Source organism: Zootoca vivipara, chromosome 6 (assembly GCF_963506605.1).
Source record: "Zootoca vivipara chromosome 6, rZooViv1.1, whole genome shotgun sequence".
Lineage (NCBI taxonomy): Eukaryota > Metazoa > Chordata > Lepidosauria > Squamata > Lacertidae > Zootoca > Zootoca vivipara.
In genome coordinates this window covers 50,005,329-50,028,657 of record NC_083281.1, presented here as the reverse complement: position 1 = coordinate 50,028,657, position 23,329 = coordinate 50,005,329, and the positions used below count along the sequence as shown (strand labels likewise).

At 43.0% G+C, this 23,329-nt stretch overlaps 2 protein-coding genes across 12 annotated transcripts in view; one reads left to right on the top strand and one right to left on the bottom strand.

Annotated features, from left to right (window-relative positions):
- The window catches only part of PLCG2 (phospholipase C gamma 2), a 67,188-nt gene extending 59,133 nt beyond the window's left edge, over window positions 1-8,055 (top strand). For 6 of the 11 annotated variants that reach the window (XM_035120930.2, XM_035120936.2, XM_035120929.2 and 3 more), the window contains 5 exons: window positions 1,617-1,731; window positions 3,093-3,257; window positions 4,558-4,646; window positions 6,547-6,725; window positions 7,737-8,055. In XM_035120930.2, coding sequence (XP_034976821.1) covers window positions 1,617-1,731; window positions 3,093-3,257; window positions 4,558-4,646; window positions 6,547-6,725; window positions 7,737-7,806 — 618 coding nt within the window. In that variant the 3' untranslated portion in view covers window positions 7,807-8,055. Of the gene's footprint in view, window positions 1-1,616; window positions 1,732-3,092; window positions 3,258-3,328; window positions 4,473-4,557; window positions 4,647-6,546; window positions 6,726-7,252 lie in introns of those variants that run through there. The other 5 variants (XM_035120933.2, XM_035120934.2, XR_004692870.2 and 2 more) reach the window with 5 other exon arrangements.
- Window positions 7,715-23,329, bottom strand: part of SLC12A4 (solute carrier family 12 member 4) — a 69,728-nt gene continuing 54,113 nt past the window's right edge. The window contains exons 14-24 of the mRNA XM_035120938.2: window positions 23,110-23,208; window positions 22,604-22,723; window positions 21,490-21,594; window positions 20,023-20,191; window positions 18,413-18,608; window positions 17,850-18,019; window positions 16,262-16,393; window positions 16,065-16,172; window positions 14,662-14,846; window positions 12,156-12,289; window positions 7,715-10,348 (exon numbers count right to left, since the gene is read on the bottom strand). Coding sequence (XP_034976829.2) covers window positions 10,257-10,348; window positions 12,156-12,289; window positions 14,662-14,846; window positions 16,065-16,172; window positions 16,262-16,393; window positions 17,850-18,019; window positions 18,413-18,608; window positions 20,023-20,191; window positions 21,490-21,594; window positions 22,604-22,723; window positions 23,110-23,208 — 1,510 coding nt within the window. The 3' untranslated portion in view covers window positions 7,715-10,256. The remainder of the gene's footprint in view (window positions 10,349-12,155; window positions 12,290-14,661; window positions 14,847-16,064; window positions 16,173-16,261; window positions 16,394-17,849; window positions 18,020-18,412; window positions 18,609-20,022; window positions 20,192-21,489; window positions 21,595-22,603; window positions 22,724-23,109; window positions 23,209-23,329) is intronic.

Below are 23,329 nucleotides of genomic sequence, written 5' to 3'. Positions count from 1 at the left end.
ACCCACCCTTCCTCCTAAGGTCCCAGGGTGGACTACAACATGAAAACCGTATTTAAAACAACCTACAGTAACAAAAATAATGTGTATCCCAAAATTATACATCTCAAGTGTCAATAGCCATGGTAAAGAGGTGGGTCTTCAGCACTGACTGGAAGCTGTTTAATGAAAGTTCGCTCTTCTGTGAGGAGGGTGTTCCATAGCCTAGGGGCTGCCATAGAGCTTGCCCTCTCCCAGGCCACCACTCCACATGTCTATTAAAGTGAAGGAAATCCAAGAAGGCACCTGAGAGGGTTTGTAGGGGAAGGAGGCAGTCTTTCAGATTACAGTGGTACTGAACTGGTTGCAAGCGGGATCAGTTCCGGAGGCCCGTTCGCAACCTGAAAAGGCCACATCCTGAAGTGCTGTGTCTGCGCATGCGTGCCACACAATTTGGCGCTTCTACGCATGCACAAAGCATGATTTAGAACTTCTGCGCATGTGTGCAGGTTACGGATGCGCCAAACCCGGAAGTAACCCGGGTTTCGGGACTTCTGGGTTCGGCACGTTCGTATCCCAAAAAGACGCATCCTGAAGCGGACGTAACATGAGGTATGACTGTAACTGAAGTCCAGATGTTCCCCATCAGTAAAAGTATGTTTACTTTGTTTTCAGCAGTACTTCTACAGACTCAGCAGTGTGTAACTTCTAGGAGAGATGCCTTGTGGAAAGGAGCTCTTCTTTGTGTTGTATCTACCAGTAGCCTGTTTGGTGGCACACCCCACCCATAGTACATATGTTCCTTCCCAGTGTCAAACAGTGCTTGCTTGTGAGTTGATTGGCCTTGCTCTCACTGAAGACAGAAACAGTCTTGTCCTGCTGTTGCATATATGTTTGGCAATTTTTTTTGTCTTCCTGCGCTTGAGAAGGTTGAGTCAAATTACCTATATACCTTTCTATTTAGATAAGGGATTTCTGCCACAAATTTGCTAAAACAGAATTTAGAAGAAAACATCTTAGAAGAAAGACAAGCTAAACGAATTCTACCACTTACTTCATAATATAATATAGGTCATTCTCATTGTCCTGAAGATTAAGATTAAGTCCTAACTTAAAGTATATTGGTGGCATCATCTTGAAGGTCTGTTTCGCTCACAGCAAAAACTGAGCTCTTAAGTCACATTGGTTTCAGTGGGTGGACCTGGATCACTTGTTGAAATCAGTTGTGACTTAATGTTTGTTTGTTTTTTGCGGGCGGGAGATACCTGCATAATTTAGCTGTTTGGTGTTGGACTAGGACATGGGTTCAAATTCCCATTCAGCCATGTTGCTCACAGGGTGACCTTGGGTCTGGCATTGTGTCGCAGCCTAACCTACTTCAAAGGGTTGATGTGAGGAAGGGAAGAAGTGTGTAGGCCAGGCATCCCCAAACTTCGGCCCTCCAGATGTTTTGGACTACAATTCCCATCTTCCCCGACCACTGGTCCTGTTAGCTAGGGATCATGGGAGTTGTAGGCCAAAACATCTGGAAGGCCGCACAGTTTGGGGATGCCTGGTGTAGGCCATGTTGAGATCTCTTGGAGGAAAGGTGGGATGTATTTTTAAAAAAATCAGCAACTCAGTTAAACTTTCTGAAACAGGTAATCGGAGCTCGCCATCTTCCCAAGCTTGGAAGAAGTATTGCCTGCCCATTTGTGGAGGTAGAAATTTGTGGGGCTGAATATGATAACAGTAAATTCAAGACAACTGTTGTGAGTAAGTACTTCGTAACTCTCTATGGAAATATGGGTTCTGCAGCAATATAAAAGAAAGAAGTTGTGCAGTGTGTTGGAATTAGGGCACAGAGAGTCATGTTCAAGTCTACATTCATCTTCAGAATTTACTGTGTAAACGTGGGGCAACCACTATGTCTCTCGGCCAAATAACTATCATAAAGATCCTTGGCTGGAATAGCAGTATCATAAACAGAATCATAAACAAATTAAAACAAGCAGAGCAATTGATCATGTTACATAGCATTGCAACCTGGTATGGCATAGTTGAAGGAGTGCCAACTCCAGCCACCCAGGAGGAACATCATGGCAAGGGGAAGCCCAACTTGGCTCCAGTGAAGGTACAGCTGCTTGAATGTTTCCTCTCCTTTCCCCTTCCCATTTCCTTTTATAGCATCTCTACTAGGTTGTGAGCAGGGTCTGCTTCATGTTTTATAGCACTTAAGAAGCAGCTGCTTTACAAGTGTTTAATAATAAGAATTGCATCATTTTAAAACTCCCCTAGTTACTTACAAAGGATAGAAAAAGTGACTCCTTGGAATGTCTTCAGTACACCTTCAGCATTTTCTTGAAAACCTGGGACGTGTTCTATCCAAAGTTAAGCACTTCTGTTGGAGGGAATTGACAGTGTACTTGACACTCTTCTCGACATTAATGGAACTTTGGAAGGATGGTGCACAAGTTACTTTTGGAATTACCCATTAAAATTATTGAACCAAACTTTGTCATATCTATTAACTTCATTGAGTCTACTTTGAGTAGAACTAGCACTGAATACCACACACCAACTTCCCTGCAAGAAGTATATCAGTGAGGCAGTCAGGTCCCACCCCCCCCTTTATAATTCTTTGGCACTCTTTTAATTCCAACTTATTGGCTGTTTGTCCTTTCTCTGTCTGCATTCTCCTAATAAATAAATAAATCAACAGAAGCCATTGTCTTGCTCTGTGCTTCTGATTATTCTTGAAGATAACCCAGAGAAAGAGGATGGAGAATATTTTGACATCAGCATCGCTGAAGATCATACTGCTGCCAGATTATTTCATAATTGCTTTTTCTTGGCCTTTATTAGTAAAAGCAGTTGCCACTCTGTGTCTGCAACCAAAGACTCCTGAGTTCGCTCAGCCAACATCTTGCATCTCCTGTGATTTGAGTCCACATTAGCCTCCAAAGAGTTTAGCTTCCTTTCTTCTTTTTCTGAGGTGTTCAAGCTTGAATGGGCTGACCCACTTCAGAATAAAAACGACTAAACACCTCCAAATGTTCTACACTTGCCTCAAATCGTGGAGGCGTAGAATGTCACAGTTGCTTGCTTTATATTGTGAAATGTTCGTTTCATTACAGATGACAATGGCCTTAATCCAGTCTGGGCATCTCAAGAGCAAGTGAAGTTTGAAATCTATGACCCCAGCCTAGCATTTCTGCGCTTCGTTGTCTATGAGGAAGACATGTTCAGTGACCCCAACTTCTTAGCACATGGCACTTTTCCCATCAAAGGAATCAAATCAGGTAAATATCAAGTATAACACTGACAGGTTGAACAAAGGTTTTGATAATTTGCACATTTCTTTGGGTTTCAGATCCTGGGCGACATGTTTGCTGCACACCAAAAGGGGAGCTAGGAAAGTCTCCCTCAACTGATACTGATCGACCATAAGTGACTGCTGAATTAACCTGGGGGAGTCTGAGTCTCATTCTGTGCATACCATACATACATAAATAAAACACTTTATTAGATCTTATTGTATGTGGTAAGCTAAGGTTGTTGTTTTTTTGCCATAACCATGCTGATCATCCAGGCCCTGGAACCTGAAACCAAGTAAAACCTTAACTGTTCTGGCTTGCAAGCTTTTGACTCACCTTTGTCAAGATTTTCCTGACATGCCAACGCTCAGTGTTTCATCATGCATAAACCCCCACCTGGAGTTAATTATCCAGTGCTTGAATGATAAATTCTGCAACTACATCTTTCATTTCCTTAGGCTTTCTGTAATTCTTTGCTTATTCATGCTGCTCTAGATATACAGAAATAACTGCTTAATAATTCCTAACCCCTGGAACAATATTTTTATCTTGCCTTTTTCTGAATTTATATTTTATTTAAAATCATTTATGGACAAGACTCTTTACAAAATAAAACATGCAAACAGCTATTCAAAGTACGGTAGAGCAGGTACAGTATTAAGAATTCTTGATTTTTTTTCTATATTTGTCTCTCATGAGAGATTTTGAATGGTGAATCAGCAATAAATCAGTGGCCATAGAAAATCTGCAAGTTTTTTTGGTGCAAAAGAAATAAGCTCTGTATGTAGTATTTAAGCTATTTTGAGATGGGGATGCAATAAATGTGAATTTAATGGCTGAATTTTTTTCCTCTTGGGGAAGCCCCTCTTCAGCATTATCAGTCCTGCTACAGTGAGCTTATTCCTATGTCAGTAATAAACTTCAGCTATGATGGAGTTAATTCTTTCAGTCTTCATCACACTCTGAACCTGGAATGAATCCTGAAATAAATCCCTGCTAAAGATTGTCTGGCTAGCTTAGATTCTACTTTGCTTTTTGAACTGTTGCAGAAATTGAGATACCTTGTGGCAGCTTGTGGTTTTTTCCAGCTCTGGTTCATGTGACTGTCTTGCGATTCTCCATGATGCCCTGTCTTTCCTGCTCTGCCTGCTGCTTCCTAGTAAATCTCCAAACTCTGTTCTACTTTCAAGAATAGAACAGGTGAGCTATAGGCTGTTCCATCATGTGTACGAGTTTGGGGCAGCCTTGAAGTTATAAGATAACTTTTCTAATCCTACCCCTTTAGGCTTTCGGTCTGTCCCTCTCAAAAATGGATACAGTGAGGATATAGAGCTGGCTTCCCTCTTGGTTTATTGTGAGATGCAGCAGATCCTGGTAAGTGCAGAAGCTGTTTGATTTCCACCATCCACTAGGATGGAGACCTACCATGCACCAAAATGTCCCCTCACCATCTTTGCAGCTGTATTTGCAAAATTGGTGGGGGGATATGAACCCCATTCATGTCAGTGGGAGCTATTTCTCTAAAACTAACTGCTGCTGCATGGGATGTATGTTCATCAGGATTAAAGCTGGGGAAGGAAGGATGCTCCACCCAACATGCTGCAATCCTAATGACATTTCCCCCCCCACACACCTAAAAGTACATATAAAAAAATTGCAATGTTGTTTGAGCATCAGCACGCGTTTACAAACCATGTGTTGCAAGGTTTACCAAGCTAATGTATGTGAAATAGCTATATAAATACCATTCTTGGGTTGGTACCTAATAACCTCCGGCAGAGTTCTGTTTCCTGTATGGGTTTTTGCTGTAGTCTTTTCTGCAGCATAGCCCTTGAAAGCCACTTTTAAGCATTGGCAGGTCATTGAATGAGATGTTAAGCAGTGATTGCTGCTAGAAGGGAGAGTTGGTGGAAATTGCAAACATGAATGGAAGTCTGCAATGCGGCAGCATTGCGGGACGGCCAGCGCCTCCCTTGCCGACGCTGGATTGCTGGGTGTTGGGGAGTTGTCCCCAGGCTGAGTGTGAGCTTCCAACTTGAAATCTGGCTCTGCGCCAGCCTGCTGGATTGATCAATGGCAGACTGGCTTGGAGGGCAGGACACACTCTGGGGACGGGCCTGACAGAGCAATCGGGCTTCCCTCAGGTCCACTCCTGGGGGATTTAAAGTTGCCCATGTTAGCCCCAGCACCCAGATCTCTTGTCAACCCACTCCATCATTGCTGCATTTTACATCCTGATTTGGCCTTGCTATAACTGTGATTGCCGTTTTCGGGGCCGGGTAGGAATTTGCCTATCCTGCGAATTGGCTGTGGCCTGGGTTTTTGCCTACCTCATAGTAATCATCACAACTGGCGGTTTAGGCATTGGCCAACCTTAGTCTGGTTGGACAGTGTTCTCGAAGCTACGAACATGAGTTTGACCAAACTGCAGGAGGCAGTGGAAGACAGGAGTGCCTGGCGTGCTCTGGTCCATGGGGTCACGAAGAGTCGGACACGACTAAATGACTAAACAACAACAACAAACCTTAGTCTTAGATTGGGGGTGTGTGTGTTGTATCCTCGATCTTTCCCTCCAGAAATAGGGCATCACGTTAAAGGGATTCGTGAAAGAGTTGCTTCTGTACCTGGGCCTCAGAGCTCCTCTAGGTGGCAATCCCCTTATTTGATGTAAGTCATTGGAATCCTGGCAGGCGGGCCGGAAATATAGTCGTACCTTGGAAGTCGAATCAGTTCCAGAAGTCCATTTGACTTCCAAAGTGCTGGTTCTGATTGGCTGCAGGAAGCTCCTGCAGCTAATTGGAAGCCACAGAAGCCCCGTTGGACGTTCGGGTGCCAAAGAACGTTCACAAACCAGAACACTCACTTCCTGGTTTGCGGCGTTCAAGATCCAAGGTACAACTGTAAATAGTTACCCATCTGCCAAACCTCTTCATCTGTAGACAAAGTTGTGGCCTGATTTGATTTATTGCGTGGTGTCTTTTACTGGTAGCTCATTTCAGTGGAGGTGCTGGGAGTGCATGGCCTGGGCCTGCAAGTGCCTTTGGCTTACACCCCTTTGACTCCAACCCATTTGTATTAGTAACTTTGTTGCAAGTTTTCTATTATTCTGCAGTCAGGTGTAACATGGCCCCTGATATAGACCCAGTCCAGTTCCTTTAATGGGAGAACAATGAGCAATTCCTTATTAAAATCAGTGGGACAGTAAAAGAAGTGCTTAACTTTGATTTGATCATGGTGTGTGCATTGCAAGAAGGGCTTTCTTTTCGCTTTGAAGGAAGGTGAAGAAGATCTCTACTCATCATTTCGGCAACTACGACAGCGCCAAGCAGAGCTGAACAATCAGTTATATGACACCCGACGGAACTTAAAGAATCCCAGCCGAGATGATTTATTGCAAGAGTTCAATAAGAATGAGGGTCAGCTGCAAGTGTATCAAGAGACATGCAACAAGAGGTACTTTGATGGTGACACTGCTCCCAAGAAATCCCCAAAGGTCCTGGATAATATAGCATAAATAAAGGAAGTGCAGGGAAGAGTCCAATAAATTACCTTTGTTTCACCTTGATGTTCTAGGAACTATTTTCTCAGCCCAAATAGGCCTGGCTTCTTGAACTCAACAAACAGGGCTGTCTTCCAGCTGGAAGGCAGCAGTTTTACAATGCTAGAGAGAACAAGGCAGCTCCACAGTTCTAGCATATATGGAGGTGGCACATAGAGAATTAAGACTATAATCAATCAAATGTTCAATAAATGTGAAGATTTAATTTACAGCCTCCTATTTAATAATATTTATACACCACTTGAATGTTAAAAAAATCAGTTTACAATGATGACTCTTAGTGTTTTCCCCCCTTAAAATTACAGTATGTATTTCCTCAGATATCAACTGCTATATAAATGCAGTGCTGGCAAGGCGGGGGACTTGGATAGATGCATGTCTTGCCACAAGGCTGACTTTCCCCCCCTTTGTTCTCTTTCAGACTGAGGGAGAAGAGAGTCAGCAACAGCAAATTCTACTCCTAGAGGAACTGGGTTTCCTTTGGTGTGTTATTTATAAAGTCACCTGGTAAGAGACATTGATTTATTCTGGAAGCGCAGCTTAGAATGGAGGTTCAACAGTCAGAAAAAATATATGTTTAAGTTGGGTTGAGGTTTTTTGGCAGGGAGCGAGGAAAAAATTACATTGTATATACTAGAACAATCTGTACAAAGCAACAACGCTGAAGGGTGGAGTAGCTTGTATAGTAAACTTTAGTCAGTAACAATGTGTGATGTTTGTAAAGCAAGCTTATCAGTTGAGAACTCCAAGCTCATGTGTACTACAATGATTTTGTGCCATTTGTATGGCCTTTGTTTTTATGATGGCCATAATTCAAGAGCTGTGTGTGCTTAAGCTTTTCCAAATCCCACCGTGACACACCTTTATCCTTTTTGCCAAGGTCTCTCTCTCGCTTCTTTTGGTAGGTGGAACTACTCTCCCAAAGTTGCCTGGCAGAAGTCTGCCACTGCCCTCAGCTGTCATCATCTGGAGTAAATTGCCTTTGAAGGCACAGCTGAAATTGCAAGGGAGAAAAAAGTACCAGATATTATGGACTGTGGCAGGGTTATTTCTACACAGTGGCTTGATGAATGCCAGATTTCAGGGGGGGTTGTGTGTTTTAGAAATATTAACTTGTAAAATCTTATCTGATTTGTTTTGGGTAGAAATTTTATTTTTAAATGTATGTATACATCAGTGGTATGTGCGTTTGTGTGTATAAAGGCTGATTGGCACTAAAATTTACATGGGTTTGTACTATTTTGAGAGATTAAAAGGTAGCTAACAGTTAAAACTTTGTGTTAGTTTTTACAAAAATAACTCCTTTTGCATTGGCAAATGCCTTTACATGATAAAAACAAGTTTCTGGTAGGCTCATGCAAAGATGAGTGGGAATGAATGTAGTCTGTATAACTTAAATCTGCAGGGAAATCCTTCAGTCTATAGCTAAGTGTTCAAGTTAGTCTGCAATGCAATGCATGACGAATGGACTTGATGCTTACAAGTGCAGGAAGAGTAGATGGGCAGTGATGTGGGGGTTGTAACCCATAGATTTGTGGCTAATGGATCCCAAGTAAATGCTTTGATAACATTTGCTTTGCTTTACAAAATGGAATTTGTGCTCATTAGTTACAAACCACTCACCTCCTAGGCATGCCTTATTTGCAGCCTGTTGCTGAAAGTTAAAAAAGTGCACTAATTCCTCCTTTGCAACTGTGGCTAGAATCATAGAACTGTAGGATTGCAAGAGAATCCAAGGGTCATTTACCCTCTGCAATCCAGGAGCACAGCTACGGTAAAGAATCCCAAGATTGCCATCCATCTCTGCTTAAAAACCTCCAATAAAGGATAGTCTGTCACCTTCCACTGTAGTCCTAATGATTTAGTTAATGACATAACACCACCTTTTCGGGGAGGGGGACACAATGTAAACCAAGTTTTAAATAATTATTGCAGTGCTTAATAATTAGCATTTCAAAGCAATGGTAGAAAAAAATGAACCACTGAGAAAATAAAACAATACTTTACCATAAAAGTACTACAGTATACAGTTAAAGTGCTGGATGACTGTTCCTTGTCTCCCTCCAGGGTGATAGAAAAAGGCACTCCATTCAAACCATGGCTTGAGAGGCGCCTGATGCCAGTCGATTGACAAGATGGGTAGGGCCACTTGCATGTCAAAGTGTCCCATGTCAAATTGATCACTCGGTTTTGCTTCTCCAGAGGATACATACAGAGGAATGGTACTCCTCCCAGGATAGATGACATTAGCTAAAGTGAATGCAATATTTTATTTGAAAAAAATACAGACCTCCTGTACAGTAAATACAACTTAATGGGTGCGATAAAAAACAACCTTTAGACTTCCTGGTTATAAAAAGCTTTCCTCCCCCACCCCCCGGCAACCCTCAATCTGTGACCAGTATGCACCCAAAGGGTGCATTGACATTCTTGTACAAGTACAATCTATCCATTTACAGCATGGTAGCCTGCAACTATTTGAAACAGCAGAACTACACACCAATTTTGATCTAATTTATTTAAATAAACTTAAAACATCTAGCTATGCATTTGTAACAGACAGTTCCAGCTAAATATGGCCTGCAGGGAGCAGACGACAATCATTAGTCTACACTGGTTACTTTCTTACTGCCATGTTTCTAACAAATAAATAGAAAAATAAATAAGGGGGAAGACACGGTCATTTCCACTCTCTTGCATATTGTACATAATTTTCATAATTTAAAATGTTTATCAAAATGTATTTTTTTTATTCAACACAAATTTGGAGCTGAGTTTACAAAAATTGTGTGTATATTTTTTTAAAAAAGTGATGGCTAACTTGTGGCCCTCCAAGCTGGCTGGGGCTGAAGGTAGTCCAAAAACATCTGGAAGGCCACAGCACAGCCACCAATGATTTAGACAGTGCTGGTTAGGTTACTTCCCCCTCTGTTACTTACAAGTTACAGAGGATCAGCAGCAGCAGAAACTAGCTGCCCTGCAAAGTGCCCCCTCTATACCCTATGGTAAAGTATTTGTTTAAAATATTCCTACCTGATAACAGAGCTCAGTTCTAATATATTACATTCAGTTACTAAAAATTCTGCACTTTTATTTCCTTAAAAAAAGGAGGTTCGGTATCAGAACTGTACAAACATCTGCCATAATATGAAAGCAGAAGCAGAGCTACATCAGAGTCATGATTAAATGTGTCCCTAAGCAGAATGGTACAATACAATCACACCCCAAAAGAGATATGTATGTTGGAACTGGAATAATGCAGTGGAACATGCATTATAGACATACAGTGATTTGTGTACGCTTTGAGGGGAAGAGAATAGTTCAGATAGAGGCAGAGAAAAAGAAAAGCCCAATTTTCCATCAAAAACAGGAATGTCTTTTTATCATAAAGAGGGTAAGTGGTGTCAGATGCTGTTCTGTTTGGATCAAGAGTAGATGGTGATGACTTCTCGGCCACCACCTCTGACAAGTAACACTCGCTCCAAGCCTTCGGTCAAGACCTCAAGAAATTCCATATCTGGGTCAGCTGAAGTCAAGGCAAGAAACCTCTATAGATTGACATGAAAAGCCTTTATAGAGTTCTATACCAAGTAAATAGCCTTCACACACACTTAAAACAATCTAAAATCTCTTTGGAACAAATGCATACTATTTGTAACTCAAGGGGCACAATTCAAATAGAGATTAACCCTCACAAAAGAGTTGAATTACCGGTAGCTCTTTCACTAAGGCAACAGGACTTCAAAGAGTTTAATTCTAGCTGAATGATGATGCATTACTACTATAATTTGCAAACGTTGAGAGAAAAATCTTTACCTGGAAACTCTCAGGTCCCTGTATAACCCTCCCTTTGGGTAGAAAGAGAACTGTATTTTAGTATCATTATATAGCCTTTACTTTCCCACTTTCAATTTAAGAATACACAAGGTGATTCAGATTGTTTTTATATCATGATGCGCACAACAACAAAATAGAACCTAAAATGTAACAGATGAGCACCACACACATGCACAGCAAAAACAAAAAACAAATTGTAAAGTTGGAAAGGGACCCCAAGGTTCATCTATTCCAACTCCCTGCAATGCAGGAATGATACAGAGACACAGCTAACTAACAAGCTCCAAAGGCGCTTGAGATCAGCACCAGTTGAGTGAAGTGTCAAAGGGAAGATGAGCTTACCTGGGGACCAGGCCATAAACCAAAAGCAGCCTGCAATGTTCCTCTTAGTCAAGCAGTCTCTCTCCTGGATGCTCAGGTGGCCTCTGGCCACAAGTGCCTTTTTTCACCTCTGGCCGGTTCACCAGCTACGACTCCTTTTGAAGAGAAATTATTTGTCTAATGTGCTGCGGTAACATTGATTGGATTATTGCAATGTACTCTACATGGGGCTGCCCTTGAAGATGACTTGGAAACTTGGCCCCAAATGCAGTGGCCAAATTACTGGCTGTGGTTCCATTAAGATCACATATAACCAGTGTTCTAAATCAGCTGCATTGGTTGCCAGTTTGTTTCTAGACTCAATTCAAAGTGCTCATTTTTGCGTTTAAAGCCCTAATCAACTGAGGGTCCAAATATCTGAAAGACCACCTCCTTCCCTACAGACCCTCCTGCCAGCTAAGCTCAATGGATGGGCCCTCTTCCTCTGCCCTTAGAAGCTTAGGGTGGTGGCCCAGGAGGCAGCATTCTCTGCAGCAGCTCCTAAGTTGTGGAACTCCTCACAGAGATGCATCTGGCAACTTCATTATACAGTTTTCAGCGAATGTTGTAAGGTAGTACCTCTTTATCCCAGGCATTGACACCTGAGATGTATACAGTCCTATCTTGGCTTTCGAACACCTTAGTTCTCTAATGTTTTGGCTCCCGAATACCACAAACCTGGAAGTGACTGTTCTGGTTTGCAAACTATTTTTGGAAGTCAAACGTCTGGGCTTCCACGGCTTCCGATTGGCTGCAGGAGCTTCCTGCAGCCAATCAGAAGCAGTGCTTTGGTTTCCGAACATTTTGGAAGTTGAACAGACTTCCGGAATGGATTCTGTTCAAATTCCAAGGTACGACTGTGTATATATATTAGGACCCACCTTTTTTTTTTTTAATTGTTAGTTTTAAAAAGATGTTTTTAATGCTGTATTTAAAACTGTTGTAACTTGTTCTTGGATCTTAGAGTGAAGGATGGGTAATGAGTTTATTATTATAGTATTAATAATAATAAAAATAATATTCATCCTTCCTCAAACTCAGATGAATCCAACTGCAAGATCTCTTTCTAGTTTGTTTGCTTCTGTGCGTTTTACATGGGGTAATTAAATTGCCATGAAAAAGGATACAGTTTTCATCTCCATCAGTGTTCTTGGGAGGGCCAGGCATGTTGAGAAGAACAAGTCGCGCATCATGGGATCGGTTTACAATGACTTCGTTCAGCTTCACAGCAGTGTGCATCCTTCGGACGTTTGACTGGTTTCTGTCGAAAGGTCACAATTACAAATGGTGTTAGAAGTCAGCATATGCAAGCTTAGAGTACTAATGAAAAGCATCACCAACATGGAATGTTACAAAAACTTTAGTTCCCTCCCACTAAAAAGGTAGGTTCTCAAGGACTGCTAAAATCTTAATGCTGGTGTGTACACCCCCTGTCCCCATTCTGCTTCTGTTTTTGGTAGGTTATAACAGCAACCACACATACTAGGTTAGGCCTCGATCCAGTATGCCTGAAGGAGCGTCTCCACCCCCATTGTTCTGCCCGGACACTGAGGTCCAGCGCTGAGGGCCTTCTGGCGGTTCCCTCATTACAAGAAGCCAAGTTGCAGGGAACCAGGCAGAGGGCCTTCTTGGTAGTGGTGCCCGCCCTGTGGAATGCCCTCCCATCAGATGTCAAAGAGAAAAACAGCTACCAGATTTTTAGAAGACATCTGAAGGCAGCCCTGTTCAGGGAAGCTTTTAATATTTAATAGATTACTGTATTTTATTTTTCTGTTGGAAGCCGCCCAGAGTGGCTGGGGAAACCCAGCCAGATGGGCGGGGTATAAATAATAAATCATCATCATCATCATGCAATTCTGTCACTTTGTATCTCATTGAACGTAATGTGAAATTTCCCCATTTTTGCATTGTCCCTTTTTATATATCCTGTAAGGGCTGTATAGGAAGAGCTGAAACTGTAAGTGAAAAGCTAATGCCATTATATGACTTCCCATCTCAATCTCCTGGAGAAAAAGTAAACAATCCAAGAACAAATCAAGGTACAGAGTAAAACTGAGTGAACAGTTTAATTTCCCATTTCTTGTGAGGACATAAAACTTCTCCTGGATCAGACCAGTTAATCATGTCTAGCAGCTACTGATAGTCTTTGCTTCCCATCCAAGAGCCACTTTAAGCACACCTAAAGGCTTTGGTATGACCCATCAGCTTATTTAAAAAACCTTTTCTCCCCGTCCCCTTCTGAGAGAGAAACTTGGGGGAGGCTTTTTGCTGCACACACCCTTTGCTGTTAAAATACGGTCCCAAAACCACACCTCCTGTCTGTGCAACTGCCACCGTCACATCTAGCTTGGACCTAAGAGGAGGATATAGTTTATTCAAAACAAGCAAGCAAGCAAGGAAACTTACAGATTTTCCCATTCGCTGACAGCATGAAAGCAAACCGTAATGATAAAATTAATGTTAGCATAAACGGGAAAAAGCTGATTGCCTCGGACACAAAAAGAGAAGACATTTTAGTCTGGCCCTAAGAACAGAACAATGAATCACAGTCATCAAGATACCCTGGCTTATTGCAAAGCACAATCATGACCATAGTGACCTAGTTCATGATGGTTTGATGAGCAGTGTGGATGAGCAGTGTGCTCATGATGTAACTGCGGGTGCTTTACTCCCCCAGCTTTTGGTGCTGCTGCCCCTACTGAGAAGGAAACCACAGTTGGATTTGTTATGCCATCCAAACCCAGACTCGTGGTTGGCTTCTCTCAAAACAAACCTCAGCTTTTGCTTAGTTGCTTCGCTGCAAAGAAACAAATCACAAGACAGGGTTTATATGACATGATAAGGCAGACCATAGCTTGTTGTATGGCAGTAGGGGATGAGCTTGACACCCAAGATTTCAGATGAATGTACAACACACTGCTTGTTCCCATGAAACCATGGTTTATTTTAATGATGGCTTAATGTGACGTGTGGACCAGGTGTCACATTATGTCCTCCCACACTCATTCTCCAGCAGCCTTTAAGTCCCTGCATTTTCCTCCCTCAGCTCCTTTTGTTGTTGTTGTTTAGTCGTTTAGTTGTGTCCAACTCTTCGTGACCCCGTGGACCAGAGCACGCCAGGCACTCCTGTATTCCCCTGCCTCCCGCAGTTTAGTCAGACTCATGTTCGTAGCTTCGAGAACACTGTCCAACCATCTCGTCCTCTGTCGTCCCCTTCTCTTTCTACCCTCAATCTTTCCCAACATCAGGGTCTTTTCCAGGGAGTCTTCTCTTCTCATGAGGTGGGCAAAGCTCCTACACCACTCCTTATCTTTGCCTCCAGTCTGACATCACAAGGCCCACAGCAATATGAGAATCTCACAACCCCACTCTATCAATGCTCTCAACATGCAAATGAGCCACACTTTCAGATAACTAGTGCATTACCAAAGAGGCATGTACCACTGTGTGCGTTCCTAGCCTCCCAATGCCAGCAGAGTCCATCCCACCCTTTGTGGAAGAAACACTATTTCAAATACTTCGCTCTTGTGCTGCCAAACCAAAAGGCAAAATATGAAGCCTAAGCCTCCAACGATGCTACAGACATGGATTAAGGTGTGGATATCCTGGATCAGAAGGAACCTCTGCACTTACGGTTTAATACTGATGAGCTCTCTGAAGTTCTCCACTGCATTGTTACGGATTCGCTTATCAGAGTCGCATTTCTCCTTTGTCCATGTCATCTGGATCATTTCTGGGACTGCTTCCCCTTCATCTTCCTCATCGGAGTACAGACTCTCTAACCTTATGATAGAGTGCCTGTCCTTCACCAGCTGAGCCTGGAAGAACAAACATGCAGGCCTATTATTTTCAGAAGTCAGCAGTCTATGGCTCTTCTACTCAATGCTTTTTGAGAGCACTGGAAATGACTGAGGAGGAAAGGGATTTTGAAATGTCTTGGTACAGCACAAGCAGCAATGAGCTATCAATGCAACTGTGGCCCAGACCTCAAATTACAGGAGGCAGAGAGACCTGGCCCCCTTACTTTTTGGAGATTGCGCTCTTAACTGCTGTTTTTGAAGTTTACAGAAGGGTGAGGATTCTGCTAAGTGTGTGTGTGTGTGTGTGTGTGTGTGTGTGTGTGTGTGTGTGTGTGTGATGGATTTCATTAAGGGGGAGGGGGGGCTACCACCTTTCCCACAATCCAAGCTTTGCTATGGCTTTGCAAATGCAACTAATTTGCAGCAGGCTTGTAAACAGCCCCTGGTAAGGCCAGCTTTTGCAGGTCAAGGCTGTGCTTCCAGGTGACCAAGCAGACAAGAACAGAAGAAAACAAGAAGAGCTCTATTGGAACAGACCACTTCCTTAAACAGATGCCTATGGAAAGCACACAAGGAGGGCTAGGGCAAATCAGCTCTCTCCCGCAGTTGGTCCTTACAACTGGTATTCAGAAGCACTGGAGGTAACATACAGCAGGTTTTAGCCATAATTTTATACGCCACTGTCATGTTCCACACGATCAACAGCCCCAAAGGTTGCAATCTTTCTTCACAGACGAACCGATCCAGCTCCTTGATCATTTGCGCTGCTCTTTTCCTCAGCTCTACAAATACCCTTTTTGGATGTGAGGATTAGAATTGTACACTGTAGAGCACCACTGAAAACTGAGGCGTAGGAGTGAAACTTGTTGCAGGTGTTCAGACACAAAAGACTAGGTTTTAAGTGCAAACCTCATCTTGATGCATGTGCCCATTTCCAATTTGGGGGGATGGGGAGAAAATGTGAAACGCATGTCTTAAAGCAATTACCTCCCAATTTCCCCATTGTCTGAGGTGGGATGTGTGGCAACTGGAGAGTGGTTTTACAGTGGTGGCATCTCATTTATGGCCCAACCTGCCAAGTGAAGTTTCCCAGAATAGCATTTTTTAAAATAACCCCTTTTCCCCCCCAATACGGTGAACGTGGCAATTAGAGAAGAAATGGTGAAAGAGGTGTCTGCAGAGTTTGGGATACTTTCATCAACACTTTACATGATTTGATACCAAAGCAAAACATACCTCCCTTTCTCTTTCTGTTTTGGTCAATCTCATCTGCCTCAGCATCTGAGATCTTTGCTCCATCATCAGAGTCCGTTCGTAAGTGTAGGCGGAGATATCGCTGTTTTGCTATGAAAACAAGAAAGTCAGTCTTATAGCTACACACGATGCATTGTCCCAAACCCCGATCCACCACAGAACAAGATAAACCCCATTACCATTTCTACGACTTCTACTTCAGCCTCTATTCGGAGGTGGTAGAGGAAGGTGGCCAGGTCTTTCTTCATCTGGATGCTGTTGTCATCCATCTGAGCTACGGTGAAAATTCTCATTTTACATTTTCGCCAAACCTGTGGAAGCAGAAAATAGGTGTGTATCTTCTCAAAACTTTAAACATGTATGCAGAGCCTGTAGAACCTGGTAGTATGCAAGGCTGCACAAACCTTTAAAAAGACAAAACGAAAAAACCACTCTTTTAACTTTTATAAATGCAAGGGAAAGAGCCATAGTTCAGGGGTGGTACCCAATCTGCTTTGCACACCACACACCCCAGGTTCAATTCTTGGCAATTCCAGGTAGGGCTGGGAGACCCACCTGCCTGAAACCCTGGAGAGCCACTGTCAGCCTGCTTCAACAGTACAAAGCTAGGTGGACCAATGGTCTGATTTATATAAGGAGCTCCCTGTGTTCCTAAGTTACATAGTTGTGTATACACAACATAGTTGTACAGTACATGCCTTGCATGCAAAATGTCACGGCTATCTCCAGACAGGGCTGCAGAAAGCTCCTTCCTAGAACTCAAGAGTCGAAGCCAACCTTATTAGTAGAAAATACTTGGTATTCAAACAGCTACCTATATTCTGATACTGAGATAGGAAAATAGTGTGCATGACATGTTACACAAGGATGGGGCTGATGGGAACTGTAGCCCAAAACACCAGGTTGAGAAGTGCTGCATTACATGAACTAAAAAGTAGGTGATTGTCAACATTTGGCTCTCCTAATCGGAGCACCGGACACCTCCAAATCACCAACTGAGGTTGTTTGTCTCCTTCCTAAATGCTGCAGCAGCAGCGACAGTCATGCCAAAATAGCAATGGCAATTTGAGACCTCAGCAGAACAAGTTCCTCTTCTTGGAGTGACTTCCTGTGTTAACTTCCTGTTTCATGCGACTGTCAGTTCTTGGAGCAGCACCTACAAATGCAGCTGAGTAAATGTCAACCATATGGACCGACTGCCGAGATTACTCTTCAAATGTTGCTTGTTTCAAGTGGCTAATGCTTCTGTTGATTTATATATGGTTTTCATTATATTTTGTTAAGCATTTTTCTAAAATGGTTTTAAGATATATACTATCTTTTAAAAAACCTTTTAGATTGCTCGGGTGCTTTCAGACAGAGCCAGTTATACAAAATAATAAGCTAGTGGTCACATCCGCATCATACATTTAAAGTGATGGGAAACCACCTTAAACAGTCACAGCTTCCTCCAAAAAATTCTGGAAGAGTGGATGAGAATTGTTAGGAGCCACCATTCTACTGCTAGAGCTACAATTCCTGGAAGTGGTTTCACTATCAATCCCTCTTCGCAGGAAACTCGGAAGAACTGTAGCTCTGGGATGGGAATTGTCAGCACCCTTAACAGACGACAGCTCCCAGAATTATTTGAGGGAAGCAATGACTGTTAGTGGTATCGTAACATTTTAAATATATGGTGTGAACGTGGCCAGTATTCCACAGCTTCGATTGACACACACAAGCAAATGGGTGAGCCCAACCTGTCCATCTAGCTCCTGGCACTCTTACTTTATGCTGTTTGAGCAGAAAAGGAAGCAGCATCAGCATGCCTCCATCATGTACAATCCACCAGACGTCGATGTTCCCTTCATTGTAACGCTCATGATTGCCAGGGTAGAAGGAAACATTTTTGGGTACCAGCAAGGCAAGGTGGGCTGCAGTTGTACAGCGTACAGTGTCTGGAGGCAAAAGGAATAAAGACGCATTGTAATACAAAGCAAACGGGATTGTACACCACTAACCTGCCTTCTTACTAGTGGGTGGCTTTGGCTGTCCGTTTCCTCCTCCTTAGTCCCAGTGCTGCTCTTGTAGAACTCAACAGGGAGGAGGATGGAAGCAAAACTAGAGTCAGCTGGCTCAGCCTCTCATCAGCTGTGGCTCCACCTAATGTTGGCCGCTCTGCCTTCCACCCTACCAGTTCCAATGGATGGCAACCACCACTGATGCAAAGCTCAGGCAGAGCACAATGACACCAAAGCATGGTGAAAGTCAACACCAGCTGCAATAAATGGGGAAGGGGGAATTCCCACACATTAAGAGCAAGAACACCAACCAACATCCTAATAACTTGCCTATAAAGGTTTTCCAGGCTCTTGAGTCTTCACTTTGCCTCCAGCCATACGGCCACCCCAGTACCACCGTGTTATGCTTCATGCCTCCCAATCCGCATGACTGTATCAAGTGGGAAATGCCATCCCGGACTTTGTTAGCTACGACAACTTGGCAAAATCCTTTCACCTTCTCAATCTCGATCATATTCTTGATTGTCTGGAAGACAGCCAACAGGATTAAGGTGTCTCCCATTAAGAGGTCAACCCTCATAGGGCAATTAAAAAACATTAGAACATGCAAACAGATTTCTACACTTGCACATGTTGACTTGTATTTATGGGAGGTTCCTCCTTACCAAAAGAATAATTAGTACAGCGATTTCCAAGAAATGGATATATGTATGTGGCCATGCTGGCCGAAATACCAGAGTCTAGAGCAGGCATCCCCAAACTGCGGCCCTCCAGATGTTTTGGCCTACAACTCCCATGATCCCTAGCTAACAGGACCAGTGGTTGGGGAAGATGGGAATTGTAGTCCAAAACATCTGGAGGGCCGAAGTTTGGGGATGCCTGGTCTAGAGAGATGCCTGAGCAAGATTTCTGAAGGTTGGAAAAATTGTGTCTGTGCCTGCTCTCTGCTCACAAATAACAAAATTGGAATAAAATTGATAGAAAAGAGTGAATATACAGCATAAATTTTGCAAATAACAAGAAACTGCACAGTACGATCTATCTGCATAACTTTTAAGTATATTTATTTAAATGATTGTTTCTTTATTATTCTCCTCTCAAGATTCCCAGGGCAGATTATGAAATTTCAACACACAAGAAAACAAATTTAAAAAACTTACAGAAATACATGGGGAAAAAATCTGTAGAGCAGCATAACACATGAACTCCAGCAAAGACAAAACAGATAAAGTTAACTTTAAAGGTCTGAAAAAGAAGAATTCTTGCCTTAGAACCAAAATGATATCAGACCAGCCTCCCTAGGTAGAGCATTCCACAACGGCTGCCACCACTGAGAAAGCTCTTTCCTCAGCAACCTCTCACCATAACTCAAGATGGTGGAGAAACCCAGGAAAAGGTCCCTGATTAAAATATTAGTGTACAAGCAACTCCTGGTTTGTGCAGGGGTTGCATCAGGTAATTGCATGTGTAGGCCCCCCGCCCCATTCGACACCCTTTCGGAGCCGAAAATGGCACATGCTTGGGCAGTCACATGCCAGTCAAATGCATGCAAAATGGTCAGTCTGTAATGAAGACCCCGATCCCAAGCCATAAAGTTCAAGACCAGAACTCTAAATGGAGCCCAGAAACAAGTCTCATTGACACAGCACAATTCCCCTTTTTTTGGTAGAGAATTTAAATTATTTCTTTTAGTGTGGAGGACACACAGCCTTTGCTGGAAAAAAAGCCTTGAATAAACAAAACGCTGCACTCAGACATTCTTTAGTATTTGGTTCAGCCGAAGCCTTAGCACATATCTGAAAACACTTTATTTGCTTGCCTGCCAAGAGGCTTTTTCTGGACGGAGCCTCAGGCCTTAGAAAGCCATATAAACTTTCTTGCCAAATGCTCCATGATACTTACAATTTGTTTCTAGTCTCTCCCCCCCCCCCAATGCCCACCTGTTCAGCCGCCTGTGCTTCTCCATAGCTCTCCAGGAAGTTGCCTTGTATTGCTGTTCCAATGATGGTCAGTCCCTTGCCGGCTTTCAGCTGAGAAGCAAACGTCAACAGTCTGGGGTATTTCACATGCAAATCTTCGTCCAGTTTCAGAAGCACCAACAGCTGCGGTCTGAAAAGAGGGGGAAAGAAATGGTTCTGGGGCCAGGTTTTTTGAATATTAAGCAGCTCTTAAGGAGCACTCTGGCTTGGAAGCGTTGAAGAGTTATTTCACCAACTGGCTTTTATCTATTCAGACAGCTTTCACTAGGAGACTGGCTCATCAGAAATTCAGTTCACATGGGAAGTTTGCATCTAAATCTAAGCCAAACAGGCCAATGGCTGCATACTAAAAAAAGCTGCCCATCCAGACTTTCAAGGGGCTGACTGGGGCGTGGGGGGGAGACAGCTGAATCACCATATTTATTTGTGCAACATGTGTGACATTTCTATGAAAGAGGACCATACAGTCAGAAAGTATGTAACAATTGGATTTATGACAGGGCTTTTCATATCAGTGCTCCTAGAATGCTGAGGCAATCCTTAGCTCAGTAACAACCGAAAAACTTGTCTGAAATACAGCTCCAACACCATTTGCTTCTTCTCCCTCTCTCCAAGAAGCTCAGTGTGGCATATATGGCTACCCGCTCCCAATTTAGTCTTCTAACAATCCTGTGAGGTAGGCTAGGCCCAAGGTCGCCCAGTGAGCTTTATTCATGAACAGCAGCCAGGCCCTAGTCCAACATTTTAACCATTACTTAAACACTGGCTAATTGCTATGCCTCTCTCATGACAACCTCTTTCCCTGCAATAAACAGCCTTGGAGAGGTGGAGGGTGTGGACGAGGGTGTGATCTTTAGTTGCATAAACCCAAGCAGGACATTAGATATGGTGACATCGGATGAGATGGAAGAAGCTACAGAAACGCGTGTGAAAATTACAATATCCAAGGCAAGAGGTTCTTAGCTTAAAACTGTGCATTGCTGAAATGTTTCGTTTCGCTTGTCTTCAGCCTGGCTCCTACTGGTTGTCTGCAGACACTCTTCCAGCATTTTTGTATTTGGGGGGAAGAGTCTGCACACAAGATCCACTTCCACACAAGTTTTTTAAATACAGGTAGGTAACCGTGTTGGTCTGATGTAGTTGAAACGAAATAAAAAAAATTTTTCTTTCAGCAGCACCTTAGAGACCAACTAAGTATGTAATTGCATGCACACGAAAGCTCACACCAATGACAAACTTAGTTGGTCTCTAAGGTGCTGCTGGAAGGGGAAAAAAAATTCTTATGTTTTTTTTTAAAGTAAGTAAAAAGGCCTGCATCAAGGGGCTTGCAAAATAAGCATAATTTTGATTTCATGTACGGTAAGTTCAGAATCTGGGGAAACCACAGCTCTCCATTTCATTAACTGGGAAGAAACAACAAGAAGTCACCTCCAGTTCTTGGTGTGTGGGGGCCCTTCCTCCAATCTCAGCAGAGCATACCGGGCAGCACTTAGAGACAGGCCCCGGATCCCATCACCCCATTCCTTCTCCGCCCTGTAAAGCACAATTTCAAAATTAAGCCAGCTTAGGGTGCGACTCCCTTTCCAGAAAAAACAACTGTATTTAGCTCATTTATTTGCTGTCTCACAGAATAAATGGACTTCCCATGACTAGACCTCAATGCGCTATTCGTTTGTTACCCTTGTCTCTCACTCTTCCTTTGGAAATCATAGAACAGTTTACACAAAGTTCCCAGAGTTCTCCCTATATAACAGGGAGGTGTTCCTTACCATTTGGCCACACAATGACTTCCGGGTGGTGGGAGTTTAACACTATGTTTGGAGGGCCATGTGCTCCCCTTCCTACCATACAAACACTGGCCAGGTTTAGACCCACTTAAGAGAGCACAATGCAACAGTAGATATTTCTAGGACATTCACTGGACTATGTGCTTCCAAAGGAAGGGTTCACCCACACTTCTACTTGCCCCACTGTTTCCCCTTGGGGTAACCCCACTGTTTATCACTAAATCGGAGCAAATGCCAATTGGGTTTTCTCTGGGTTGACATTTGTTCTGATTTCGCACTAAAGAGCAGGTTTTCAAGGGGAAAGCAGCAGGGCAAAGACAAAACCTCTTGGACCCATGCCTAGAAAGCACAGGGCAAGCAGGAAACCACTCAGTTCTCTATGCATGGGACAAGCAGAAGTGTGGACAAGCCCAAAGTCATTATGTTTGCCCAAAGACTTCCACAATGATATCCCCCCCCTCCTCTGCTCCCACTATTTCAAGAACTGTAGCTGTGGAGCACATTTGGGGGGTGGGGTGGAAGAGAGGATGGGGAATCTCTGTTGTGCAAGTAGAAAACCTTACATGAATAGAACAACTTCATTGGGCACAACCCATAAAATTCAGAAATTAAATGATAGAATTAAGCATCCTTCAGAAGATCCAGTTCAGGGCTTCCCAGGGTATAGCTACTGTTTAAGGGATAGTTCTGTGTGCATGCATACACCCACACCCAGCAATCATATTATCATGTTATTTTGATCAGAAGCTACTTACCCCTGGTATTCAATGTACTTGTAAATCATGCCTGCAATGAGCATTGCCACTAAAGCATAATACCAGGAGGAGATGAACATCAGTGCAAGGCAGATACTCATGCCTAAAAAGGACAAGGCCCTGAAGGAAACAAAACTCAAATGTTAGCACATATTTAGAGCTGGTTCACACATGCATGGGGATTCCTTGATTTCTTTACCCTTAGTGACCGGCAGCTGAATGTGCAGATTCCACTGAACAGTACTGTGTTGGAGGTGATCCAGGAACTCTTATCTGTAATGTTTATATATCAGTGATGGCTCATTCACACATGCAGATCATCAATAGTCTGCTGAAAAGCATTTCCAAAAACTCTTACTGGTAGCTTTCCGCTTTTAGCTTTTCACACACTCAAGTGCCCTAGCCCTTAATGAGGAGGGATCAAATGGCCATATGAATAAGCTTGTGAGACACCCTTTCTCTCTCTCTCTCTCTCTCTCTCTCTCTCTCTCTCTCTCTCAACTTACCAGTGGTAGTACTTAAATCTGGGCCTCCAGTTTGGAGTTCTTAGGAGTGTTTGCACTGCACAGGCTAAGTTGACAAATAAGTAACACATCAAGAAAAACCTAGTTGAGGGAGGAAACAGGGGAAAAAAATCACATATAGGTCTGGGCCCACTGTAGAGAACAAAGCACAAATTTCACAGCTAACATAATGAAGACCGATGTGAGGAAATGGAGGAGTTTT